Genomic DNA, 13,717 nt, shown 5'->3' with positions numbered 1-13,717 from the left:
TGCTGTACCATGCCTGCCTTCAGTGACTGGTATACTAGGACACCCAGGTTCCTTTGTCAACATTTCTCAATCTATCACAATTTAAATAATACTCTGCCATTCTGTTTCTTTATCTAAACTTCACGTTTATCCATGTCATACTGCATCTGCCATGCATTTGCCCATTCACTCAACTTCACCTTGAAGTCTCTAACATCCTCCTCACCTATCACATTCCCACCTAGTTTTGTGTCGTCAGCAAACTTGGAAATATTACAGTTGGTACCTTCATCCAAGTCATTGACGTATATTGTGACTATGTGACTCACCTGAGAGAATAATCAAAAAATAAAAGTACATAAGGAGTGCAGGAAGGATAATAAAGAGCCAAGAATTAAATCTTTATGTTTAATTTATTCAAACATTGAGCTTTACTTTATTATTTCTCTCTATGGTACAGCAAGCTCTTCTCCTTGAACAGCAACGTATTCATCAACTTCGCAATTATCAAGCATCCATGGAAGCGGCAGGGATTCCAGTGTCCTATAGCGGACATCGTCCACTCTCCCGAGCGCAGTCATCACCTGCTTCTGCCACTTTTCCTATCTCTGTTCAAGAACCACCCAGTAAACCTCAATTCACTACAGGTAAGCACTTTTCCAATCCTGAATTTTTACCCCTGATCAATTTTACATATCCAGGTCTTTATCACTCTACCTATTGCAAAGTGTTTGAATTCTGCTAGAAGTTACATTACTACATTATGCTTGATGTGCTTATCGTTTAGTAGCAAAATATATGTGCCAAATATATTACTGAACTTTTTAATCAGAATTATAATCTTGATCTGCATGCTACCTATTAGCGGCATCTCCCAGACATGGTCAGTCGACTGAACCCAACACGGTCAGTTCAAGGGAAATAGGGCTGGGCAACAAATGCTGGCCTTTCCAGCAACATCCACATTCCAACAAAGAACATTTATCCCTCCCCCACCTTGTCTTAACCCACCTATTAAATGTTATATCACCCGAGCCTTTATAATTATCTCACTCAAGTATGCCATAGTACTCTTGGCTGCATCCCATTCTCCATCCTCAGACCTGTTCCAAGTCCTGCTCACCAGTAACCTCTGTCCTCCGATGCCTCATATTAAAAATTTTCTTCATCTTAGATGAAATCCCTTCAAAGTCTTGCACCCTCCCCCTGCCACCCATGTGTCTCTAATCTTCCCCAACATACCTCTACATTTCTCCAACTCTGGAATCACCCCATTCCCTTTACCCCACCGTTCGTGATTGTACCTTTAACTGTCCAAGCCACCCTGCGGTTGACACCCCTGCTCTGGAGATGGGCAATAGAGAGGTGGCAAGTTTAATGAGGGGATTTTAGAAGAGCATGGGGGTTTAGGCAGCTACTGGCACAATTGCCAATGTTGGTGGCTGGGGAATAGCAGGAAGCTGCTGTCAGAGGGACATAAGGGGTCGGGGACGTTTTTATTAAGAACAAATCCCACACTGGATAATGAATTTCTTACAGTGCAAAAATATCAAGTCATCTTACTGGATTAGTACTGGAGAGGATAGCTGCCTATGGTGTGTGAAAGGGAACTCTGACAAACTAGCCATTTAGATATGGGCAGAGCTGTAGAAATGCCAGCATAATGGGAAAAGATTTGTGACTGTTCAGGCCCTTGAAGTTGGGACGCATGGCAAAAGCTTGCACAAGTAGTTGTGGTTCTTGAAAAACATTGTTAAAGTATGCTTCTGAAAATTCCAAAGCCGCTACACAGTAGTGCACCAAAAATGCATGTTGCTAAATTTGCCAACTTGAATGGCTTCTTCAGAATAAGGGAGATATGGATCCTTGGGTTTAAAATAAATGAGGACTTCCTGACCTCTATGGAATTACAAAATAATGGTACTCAATGGCCAGGCTCTGACATTTAGAGCGCTCAATTTATTTTTCCAATTAAGGGACAATTTAGCGTGGCCAATCCACCTACCCTGTACATCTTTGGGTTGTGGGGGCGGAACCCAAGCAAACACGGCGAGAATGTGCAAACTCCACACGGACAGTGATCCAAAGCCGGGATCGATCCTGGGACCTTGGCGCCGTGAGACCGCAGTGCTAACCACTGTACTACCGTGCTGCCCCTCAGGTTCTCTGACATAATGGTATTTTTTAAAGTTTGGCAAAGGGAGAAGCTTTTACATTTACAGAACCAAAGGTTTCTTGACAGAAATACTTGAAAATAGGACCAGTGAATATATTTCGCTGAGAGAAAGAGGGCATCTTCCTTGATCATTATTACCCACCCAATCACCTAGATCAAGGAAATGAACTATCCAAAGCTCATCCATAAATCTAGCCAATGCTAAGAAGCTATTATAGTAATTCACTGTGGAGGCAGAGTCAGCTACAGAATCACATTAGTGTTTGGTTGCTTTCTGTAATCTGCCTGGATTTGAATCTGGTTGTGAAGCAACCCATTTACTTACACAGAACTAAAATTGGGGCCCAATCTCTCTGGCTGTGGGCTATATTTGTGCATCAAGGGTGTCAACAACATTCATGAAACTCAACACCATCCATGCCAAAACTGCCCAATTGATTGGCATCCTGTCCACGATGTTCAACATCCACTCCCTCCACCACCATCACACAATATCAGCAGTGTATGCCAGCTGCATGATTCACTGCAGCAATCATCAAGCCACCTTGGACAGCACCTTCCAAATCCGTGGCCTCTACCATTTAGAAAGACGAGGGCAGCAGATGCATGGGGCACCATCGCCTGCAAATTCCCCTCCATGTCACACATTTTCCTGATGTGGAAATATATCGCAGTTCCTTCACCGTCACTTGGTCAAATTCCAGGAACACTCTCCCTAACAGCACTGTAGGTGTACCTACACCACATGGGCTGCTGCAGATCAAGAAGACAGCGCAGTGTTACCTTCTCAAGGGGTATTTAGGGATGGAAATTAAATGCTGGCCTGACCAGTGACTTCCACATCCCCTGAAATATTTTTTTTAAAGCCCGTGTCACTGAAAATATGCCACTTAACTTGAAAGACTTGATTCTCAACATTGCGTCGAACATATTCGAGTTCTTTGATTTTTTTGTGTGTGTTTCAAACTTTACCACTATTTCATCTAGTATTCTAGTCACAGAATTGTTACGGTGCCGAAAGAGACTATTCAGCCAATCATGTATGCACCAGCTCTCCAAATGTGATCATGACTTTGTGCCTTTCCCCTGTACCCCTGCACATTGTTTCTATTCAAATAATCATCTCATGCCTCCTTGAATGCCTCAATTTAACCTACCTCCACCACACTTTCAGGAAGTGCATTCCAGACCCAAACCACCCATTGGTTGAAAAGAATACCCAGTTCACCTTCTTCCTGAAAGCTGTGGATTCATTGGTATGAGAATTTCATTATCTGACTTATTATGGCAGTTGATCTCTATCGATAGATCTACAACAGACCTCTAAACGACGTGAGAAACAAACTCACCAGTTGGGGAATCACCAGTCCAAAATCACCTTTTCCCTCTCAAACATGCTACATTTACTACATTTCACATCTCAAATTACCATGCATTGTATTCTGATTCGATAATTTCCGAAAAAGCTTTCTAATTTGTTGCAATAAATTAACACTTGACTGTTTCCATTGTCTCCCTGGGAGTTTTTCTCCGAGCGATTGGCCACTGCAATATTGTTTTACCTCCTGAGAACTATAGGTTCTCTTCCAGTACACCAGGCACAATGTACATTTTCTGTAGTTGACTGGAGGGTTGGCAGTTCTGTTATTAACAGTGGTTCTTCCTAATTAATGATCATATTTACATATAGCTAAAATTAGTAAACAGAAGAACATGTTGACAATCTATGAACGTCATTCCTGAACAAACAAGAATTTCACCAAATCTCCATTTCCTGTTATAGTCTTGTACCCCACAAGAAGATTTAGTTATATTTTACACTTTTTTTTTTTGCTCATTTAGTTCTGGTCTATTTTTTCTTGAATGCTTTCTTTTCATTCCTATAACAGGTCTAATATATGATACACTGATGCTAAAACACCATTGTACCTGTGGAAATACAAATAGTCATCCAGAACATGCTGGCAGAATCCAGAGTATCTGGTCTCGACTCCAAGAGACTGGCCTACGCAGCAAATGTGAGGTAATTTCCAGAGATAGCAACTCCTTGAAATAAGCCAATATGGAAACACACTTTCACTATCCTTGTTGAATAGTATAGGATGATTATTAGAAAAAGTTAAAATACAACCTTGGTCAAATGCAAAATTTAAGAATAATGTAAGGGTTTAGGTTTATCCAATTGCATGATCATATTACCTTTGAACTATTTTAAAGCTGTATGTAACTTATGCAGAGAAGAATTATTTTAACTTATCTGCATAGTTGAGTGTTAGTTATTAGATCTGTCATGGCATGTTAACTTGATTTAAATTGGTGGAATACGCTTCTGTATTTATGTTTGGGCATGTTGTAGGAAAACTGTTAATGGTGACTTAGGTAAATATGCCACATAGCATGTATAAATTTTATTCATAATGCAAAGATTTTTTTTCAAAAAAGCTATAATGACTGGAAATTGTAGGGTGGAATCTCACCATTTTTTTCAAGTGTCAGGCTCAGACAGAAAAGAAGTGTAGCTCTCCGTGTGGGGCATGATAGAGCCGACACCTTTAAAGGGCACCGATCGCTACCCCCCCCAAAACAATCATCTGAAGTATCATTGGCATTCTCCGCCCACTCAGTGCCCACTCCACCCCAACACAGACAAACTAGAAACTCCTCACCAATGGGACTCCCACGAGGGCCTGCCCCTGGCACTGATCACTGGCACAGTACCAGGGAACTTCCTGTGCAGCCCCCTCTGGAGAGAATTACATTTCCCAATTCTCTACAGATTTTCCACCTGCGTTGCCATTCTCACTGGTGGCAAACCTGGGCTGAAAATCCCCCCAATAAAGACTCATGCTGCTGTACCATTTCTGTTCACAGCACTAGAGTATTTTATACTGAGAAGTTTATAGATGTACAGTGGCCTTCTCTGAGCTGCTGAGTTCATGAAACTCAAGTGATTACTGTTTATATAGCCACTATCAGCTTCAAATGTGTATGATTTTTGTTGGGAACAACATGGAACTAGACACAGAGCTTCTGGATGTGGCATTTTCAGGATTGCAGGAATGTGGAAGCTGATGTACTTTGTTACTACAACTTGCTCTCTGGGGAATGTTTTAAAGTTTATTACATTACAGAACTGCCAGTAATATTAACGATCAAAACAACTATTTAAATCATCCAACGAATAATGCCTAACTGTTTGGCAATTTCTAGCTCTGGCACCAAAGCTGAAAGCATTGTGATCTGTGAGGAGGATAATGATAGACATCAAGATGCCCTCGACAGGATGGTGGAACTGGCAGGCACATGACAGATGGCGTTTAATGTAGAAAATTGTGAAGTAGTACATTTTGGTAGAAAGAACAAGGACAGGCAATATAAAATAAGGTTTACAATTCTAAAATGGGTGCAGGAGCAAAAGGACATGGTATTATATGTGTGTAAATGATTGAAAGTAGGAGGGCAGTTGAGAACTCAGTTGAATAACACATATGGAATCGTAGGCTTTATAGAGTACAAAAGCAAGGAAGTTCTGGTGAACCTTTACTTCAACTGAGGCTTGAATCAGCATTTTATATTATGTCCAGTTCTGAGCACCATACTTTAGGAAAGATATGAAGGTATTAGAGAAGATACAGAAAAGATTCAGAGAATTGTTTCCAGGATGAGGAATAGATTTGCCAAGCCTGGACTGTGTTCCTTGGAAGATAGAAGGTTAAGAGGAAATTTGATAAAGGTCTTCAAAATCATGAGAGTCCTAGACAGAGTAGATGGGGAGAAAGTGTCCTCATTGGCAGAAGGGTCAAGAACCAGATGACACACATTTAAAGCGATTGTCAAAAAAACCAAAGGCATTATGAGGAAAAATGTTTTGCCCAGTGATTGCTTAGGAGTGGCATTCACTGCCTGAGAGTGTGGTGGAGGCAGGTTTAAATGACTTTCAAAGGAAAGTTGGTAATTATCTGACAAGAAAGAAATTTGCAGGGCTGCAGGGGAAAAGTGGGGAAATGGGACTATGTGAATTGATCTTGCAGAGACCGGCACTGGGCAAAATGGTCTCCTCCTGTCCTATAACCTTTCTGTGATTCTATTTGGGCGAATCCAGAATTCTGTTATGAACAAATGACCAATTAGCTCTGACTTAGAAATCTAGAAACTAAATTCGCAACATTTTTGTCCAGTTCTCCAATTCTTTTCTACCCGCTGTTTATGTATATTTTTTCCTTTCTTTGAAGTCGCAATTCCTTCATACAGAAAGTGTTTTGAAGTATAAATGCATATATAAAAATAGGGTGACTGATAGTGTTCGCAGGTGTTCTTAGATCTAGAATATGGTTGGCTTGTTTACTTCATAACTCTCAGCACTAAATCTTGTGACTATCTATAAATTGCCATGATCAATGACTAGTATATGCGTTTTACCTTAAAATAGATTGTTTTTCCATATGTCATACTGTATGTGTGACAGACACATGCCAGATGTAAGACAATTAATACAGCAGATCTTTTTATCGCATTGCTTATGGTAAATCTGAGGATATGCTATTTTGTAAAGATGGGAGCATTATACTATATAATGCATCATCTGTTATTAGTCTGTTGCTGAGGTAGTTAAGGTGGCCTGCCCCTTAAGTGAACGCAGAGTCAAAGGTCACTTACTTTCATTTTTTTTTTTTAAGTTTAGAATACCCAATTATTTTTTTCACAATTAAGGGGCAATTTAGCGTGGCCAATCCAACTACCCTGCACATCTTTTTGGGTTGTGGGGCTGAGACCCACGCAGACATGGGGAGAATGTGCAAACTCAACACAGACAGTGACCCAGGGCCGGAATCGAACCTGGATCCTTGGTGCCATGAGGCAGCAGTGCTAATCACTGCGCCTCCGTGCCACCCTAGTCACTTACTTTCATAGCTGTAAATATTTAGCAAGCCTGTCAGCATCTGTGACGAGAAGGGCAGAGTTACCATTTCAGGCCAGTGACCATTATTTCAGATTTTTTTATTTCAAATTTCCAGCATCCGCAGTATTTTTCTTTTTTATTAGTTTCATTGCTGTTTGGTCGGGAAGTTTTCAGATGAGGATGTACTCATCAGTTTAAGTTGCAGCTCAGAAACACCAAATATTTGAGGAATTTTGCATCAATAGCCAAATATAATGTCTAGAGTGTGAAGTCTGCTAGTGATAGTTTTATAGAACAATATTGCATCTTCAATGGAGCGAATTGTGTATAGTTTAATAATAGGAAGGAATGTTCCACCATGTAATACACACTGTTTATTCTGCTATGTTAAAACACCGTCCTTTGAAGACCACAAAGCCTTAGACCATAAGACATAGGAGTGGAAGTAAGGCCATTCGGCCCATCGAGTCCACTCCACCATTCAATCATGGCTGATTTCAACTCCATTTACCCGCTCTCTCCATAGCCCTTAATTCCTCGAGAAATCAAGAATTTATCAACTTCTGTCTTAAAGACACTCAACGTCCCGGCCTCCACCGCCCTCTGTGGCAATGAATTCCACAGACCCACCACTCTCTGGCTGAAGAGATTTCTCCTCATCTCTGTTCTAAAGTGACTCCCTTTTATTCTAAGGCTGTGCCCCCGGGTCCTAGTCTCCCCTGCTAATGGAAACAACTTCCCTATGTCCACCCTATCTAAGCCATTAATTATCTTGTAAGTTTCTATTAGACCTCCCCTCAACCTCCTCAATTCCAATGAATATAATCCCAGGATCCTCAGACGTTCATCGTATGTTAGGCCTACCATTCCTAGGATCATCCGTGTGAATCTCCGCTGGACTCGCTCCAGTGCCAGTATGTCCTTCCTGAGGTGTTGGGCCCAAAATTGCTCACAGTATTCTAAATGGGGCCTAACTAGTGCTTTATAAAGCTTCAGAAGTACATCCCTGCTTTTATATTCCAAGCCTCGTGAGATAAATGACAACATTGCATTTGCTTTCTTAATTACGGACTCAACCTGCAAGTTTACCTTTAGAGAATCCTGGACTAGGACTCCCAAGTCCCTTTGCACTTCAGCATTATGAATTTTGTCACCGTTTAGAAAATAGTCCATGCCTCTATTCTTTTTTCCAAAGTGCAAGACCTCGCACTTGCCCACGTTGAATTTCATCAGCCATTTCTTGTACCACTCTCCTAAACTGTCTAAATCTTTCTGCAGCCTCCCCACCTCCTCAATACTACCTGCCCCTCCACCTATCTTTGTATCATCGGCAAACTTAGCCAGAATGCCCCCAGTCCCGTCATCTAGATCGTTAATATATAAAGAGAACAGCTGTGGCCCCAACACTGAACCCTGCGGGACACCACTCGTCACCGGTTGCCATTCCGAAAAAGAACCCTTTATCCCAACTCTGCCTTCTGCCTGACAGCCAATCGTCAATCCATGTTAGTACCTTGCCTCGAATACCATGGGCCCTTATTTTACTCAGCAGTCTCCCGTGAGGCACCTTATCAAAGGCCTTTTGGAAGTCAAGATAGATAACATCCATTGGCTCGCCTTGGTCTAACCTATTTGTTATCTCTTCAAAGAACTCTAACAGGTTTGTCAGGCACGACCTCCCCTTACTAAATCCATGCTGACTTGTCCTAATCCGACCCTGCACTTCCAAGAATTTAGAAATCTCATCCTTAACGATGGATTCTAGAATCTTGCCAACAACCGAGGTTAGGCTAATTGGCCTATAATTTTCCATCTTTTCTCTTGTTCCCTTCTTGTTGTTCCCTTAATGTTGTTAAGTTCACACAGGCTCAGAGTTTGCGCAGAATATAATTTTTGGTTGAGCAGAGAAATATGGAGACTAAAATATGCTCATCAGTTTCAGGTTGCACCCAGATAATGCAGCACTAAAAGATATACAGAGGCAAATTATTAGTTTTTGAAAGATTTCACATGTTAAGATGATACCGAAAAGTCATTTTGACTTTGGGCATCCATTGGCAACAGTTTACAATTTTTTTGTTCTTACACAGAATATGGGCATCATAGGCTAGGCTAGCATTTATTGTCCATCCCTAAATTACCCTTAAGAGGGTGATGGTGAGTTGACCTTTTTGGTCCACTGCAGTCCATGTGGTAAGGGTACACTTACAGTGCTGTTAAGAAGGGAGTTCCAGGATTTTGACCCAGTGTCTGTGAAGGAATGGAGATATCTTTCCAAGTCAGGATGACGTGTGGCTTGGAGCGGAACTTGCAGGTAGTGGTGTTTCTATGCATCTGCTGTCCTTGTCCTTCTGGGTGGTAGATGTTGTGGGTTTGGAAGGTGGTGTCAAAGGAACCTTGGTGAATTGCTGCAGGGTGACATACATTGCTGCGATTGTGAGTCTGTGGTGGAGGGAGTGAATGTTTACGGTGGGCCTCTTTGCCTGGGTGGTATCAAGCTTCTTGAGTTTTATTAGAGCTGCACTCCTGAGGAAATCCTACAGCGAAGTCCCAGGATTAAGATGATTTGAAATTCAATAAGTACAACTATCTTCCTTTATGCTAGGTATGACTCCAAACCTTTTTTAAATTTTAATTTAGAGTACCCAATTCTTTTTTCCAATTAAGGGGCAATTTAGAGTGTAGCCAATCCACCTACCCTGAACATCTTTGGGTTGTGGGGGTGAGTAATAGTCGCCTAAATTCGGCAACGCCAGTCCCCCTCTGTCCCTGCTGCGTTGCAGGAACCCCCTCCTTACCCTCGGGGCCTTCTCTGCCCACACGAAGCTCATAATGCTCCTATCTATTGTCTTAAAAAAGGCCTTAGTGATCAAGATGGGGAGACATTGAAACACAAATAGAAACCTCGGGAGGACCATCATCTTAATCGCCTGCACTCTGTCCGCCAGTGACAGTGGCAGCATATCCCACCTTTTGAAATCCTCTTCCATCTGCTCCACCAGCCGAGTCAGATTGAGCTTGTGTAAGGTTCCCCAGCTCCTGGCTATCTGAATCCCCAAATATCGGAAGTTTCTTTCCGCCCTCCTTAGCGGCAGGCCATCTATCCCTCTACTCTGGTCCCCAGGGTGTATTACGAAAAGCTCACTCTTTCCCATGTTAAGCCTATATCCCGAAAAGTCTCCAAACTCCCTCAATATCTGCATAACCTCTGTCGCCCCCCCCCCCACTGGATCCGCCACATACAGCAGTAGGTCACCTGCGTAGAGTGACACTCGGTGTTCCTCTCCCCCTCTAACCACCCCCTCCATTTCCTAGAGTCTCTCAGCGCTATGGCCAGGGGTTCAATTGCCAACGCGAACAGTAATGGGGACAGAGGGCACCCCTGCCTTGTTCCCCTATGTAACCGAAAATACTCCGGTCTTTGCCGATTTGTGACTACACTTGCCACTGGGGCCCCATAGAGGAGTTTAACCCAGCTGACAAACCCCTCCCCGAACCCAAACCTCCTCAGCATCTCCCATAAGTACTCCCACTCTACCCTATCAAATGCCTTCTCTGCATCCATTGCTGCCACTATCTCTGCCTCCCCTCTGCTGGGGGCATCATTCTCACCCCCAACAGCCGTCGCACGTTAACATTCAATTGTCTCCCCTTTACAAACCCTGTCTGGTCTTCCTGCACCACCCCCGGGACGCAATCCTCTATCCTCATTGTCAGCACTTTTGCCAGCAACTTGGCATTCACATTCAGGACCGAGATAGGCCTATAAGACCCGCATTGCAGCGGATCTTTATCTCGCTTCAGGATTAGTGATATCGTCGCCTCCGACATTGTCGGGGGTAGAGTCCCCCCTTCTCTGGCCTCGTTAAAGGTTCTTGCCAGCAGCGGGGCCAGCAAGTCCACATATTTCCTATAAAATTCCACCGGGAACCCGTCTGGTCCCGGGGCCTTCCCTGCCTGCATGTTCCCCAGCCCTTTAGTCACCTCGTCCACCCCAATTGGCGCCCCCAGGCCTGCCACCTCCTCCTGCTCCTCCACCTTCGGGAACCTTAGTTGGTCCAGAAACTGCTGCATCCCCTCTTTTCCCTCCGGGGATTGGGACCTATATAACCTCTCATAAAAGGTCTTAAACACCTCATTTACCTTCCCTACACTCCGCACCGTAGTTCCCGTTTCATCCCTAACTCCCCCTATTTCCCTCGCCACTGTCCTCTTACGAAGCTGGTGGGCCAGCAGCCTACTCGCCTTTTCCCCATACCCGTATCTCATCCCCTGTGCCTTCCTCCACTGTGCCTCTGCCTTCCCTGTGGTCAGCAGGTCAAACTCCGTCTGGAGTCTTTGCCTCTCCCTATATAGTCCTTCGTCCGGGGCCTCCGCATATCTTTTATCCACACTCAAAATCTCCCCCAGTAATCTCTCCCTCTCTTTGGCCTTTGTTTTCCCCTTGTAAGCCCTGATGGAGATCAACTCTCCCCTCACCACCGCCTTCAGCTCTTCCCATACTACCCCCACTTGGACCTCCCCATCATCATTGGCCTCCAGGTACCTTTCGATACATCCCCGCACCCTTCCACAGACTCCCTCATGCGCCAATAATCCCACATCCAGTCGCCAGAGTGGGCGCTGTTCCCTCCCCTAGTTCCAGATCCACCCAGTGCGGGGCATGGTCTGAAACAGTTATGGCCGAGAACTCCGTTCCTTCCACCCTCGAAATCAGTGACCTACCCAAAACAAAGAAATCTATCCGGGAGTATACCTTATGGACATGGGAGTAAAAGGAGAACTCTTTGGCCAGCGGCCTAGCAAATCTCCACGGATCCACTCCCCCCCCCATTTGGTCCATAACCCCCTAAGCACCTTGGCCGCTGCCGGCCTTCTTCCGGTCCTGGATCTCGATCTATCTAACCCTGGGTCCAGCACGGTATTGAAATCCACCCCATTACCAAGTTTCCTACCTCCAGGTCCGGGATACGTCCCAGCATCCGCTTCATAAATCCCTCATCGTCCCAGTTCGGGGCATATACATTTACCAGCACGACCTCCATTCCCTGCAGTCTGCCACTCACCATCACATATCTGCCACCGTTGTCCACTACTATATTCCTAGCCTCGAATGACACCCGTTTCCCCACCAATATTCTTTACGTCCAACCCTGAGTGGAACACCTGTCCCACCCATCCTTTCCTTAACCTAACCTGATCCGCCACCTTCAGATGCGTCTCCTGAAGCATGGCCACGTCTGCCTTCAGTCATTTTAAGTGCGCGAACACTCGGGCCCTCCTAATCGGCCCATTTAGGCCTCTCACGTTCCACGTGATCAGCCGGATTGCGGGGCTGCCCCCCCCCGTCGACTAGCCATCACCCACTCTGGGCCAGTCCCACGTCCAGGTCCCGCGTACCCACCAGTCCCCCAGGCGGCGCATTCCCGCCCCGACCACCTCTTCTCTTACCAGCTCCCTCTCGATCCCAGCAGCAGCAACCCAGTTATTTCCCCCCCCCCTCTCTTTCCCCCCCCCCGCCCCCCCAGGCTAGATCCCCAGCTAGCATGGTTACTCCCCCCATATTGCTTCCGAAAGTCAGCTGACTTCAACTGACCCTGGCTTCTCCCGCTCTCTCCTTGACCCCCCCCCGTGTGTGGAACTCCCATCCTCCTTGCGCCTGTCTTCCCGCCATCATCTCTCTAGCGCGGGAAAAGACCCGCGCTTTCCTAGAACCGTCCCGCCCTCTATGGCGCAGCTCCCCCTACAGCCCAGTTCCCATTCCCCATCCCCCACCTATGTCCCTTTTTTCCCCACCGGCGCCCACATTTCTCAGTGTGTCCCCCGTCAAAGACCGTACCGATAGAGTGAACCTCCCTTTCCCCAATTTACATTTCTATACATCAAAATTGTCGTTTCCCGCCCAACATCAGTCCCTCAGTTCTGGATGAAGGTCCATGCTTCTTCCGACGTTTCAAAATAATAGTGTCTATCGTGGTACGTGACCCATAATCGCGCCGGCTGCAGCATCCTGAACTTTACTTTCTTCTTCTGCAGCACCTCCTTGGCTCGATTGAAACTCGCTCTCCTTCTCGCCACCTCCGCGCTCCAGTCCTGATACACTCGTATCACCGCATTCTCCCATCTGCTACTCCGTACCTTCTTGGCCCAGCTCAAAACAACCTCTCTGTCATTGAAGCGGTGAAATCTCACGACCATCGCCCTTGGTGGTTCTCCAGCCTTTGGTCTCCTCGCAGGGACCTGGTGAGCCCCTTCCACCTCCAAGGGGGCCTCAGCTCCCATTAGCGAATGTAGCATCGTGCTCACGTAAGCCCCGCTGTCAGCTCCCTCCACTCCCTCGGGGAGACCCAGGATCCGGAGGTTCTTTCTCCTTGATCTATTTTCCAGGACTTCAATTCTTTCAATGCACTTCTTATGTAGCGTCTCGTGCGTCTCCATTTTGACCGCTAGGCCCAGGATCTCATCCTCGTTTTCAGTTACCTTCTGCTCCACCACACGGAGCTCTATCGCCTGGGCCTTTTGTGTCTCTTTAAGCCCCTCGATTGCCAGTAACATCGGGGCCAGCACCTTCTTTTTTAACTCCTCCACACACCTTCTGAGGAATTCATCCTGATCCGGTCCCCATGTCGCCCGGCCTCCCTCCGACGCCATCTTGCTTCCTT

At 45.3% G+C, this 13,717-nt stretch overlaps 1 protein-coding gene across 1 annotated transcript in view; it reads left to right on the top strand.

Annotated features, from left to right (window-relative positions):
- The first annotated feature begins 430 nt into the window (after positions 1-430).
- Positions 431-13,717, top strand: part of LOC140407090 (histone deacetylase 4-like) — a 111,874-nt gene continuing 98,587 nt past the window's right edge. The window contains exons 1-2 of the mRNA XM_072494825.1: positions 431-626; positions 4,045-4,178. Of these exons, the coding sequence (XP_072350926.1) occupies positions 431-626; positions 4,045-4,178 (330 nt within the window). The remainder of the gene's footprint in view (positions 627-4,044; positions 4,179-13,717) is intronic.

This window comes from Scyliorhinus torazame, chromosome 2 (assembly GCF_047496885.1).
Source record: "Scyliorhinus torazame isolate Kashiwa2021f chromosome 2, sScyTor2.1, whole genome shotgun sequence".
In the NCBI taxonomy this organism is placed as follows: Eukaryota; Metazoa; Chordata; class Chondrichthyes; order Carcharhiniformes; family Scyliorhinidae; genus Scyliorhinus; species Scyliorhinus torazame.
This window is presented reverse-complemented; position numbering and strand designations above follow the sequence as displayed.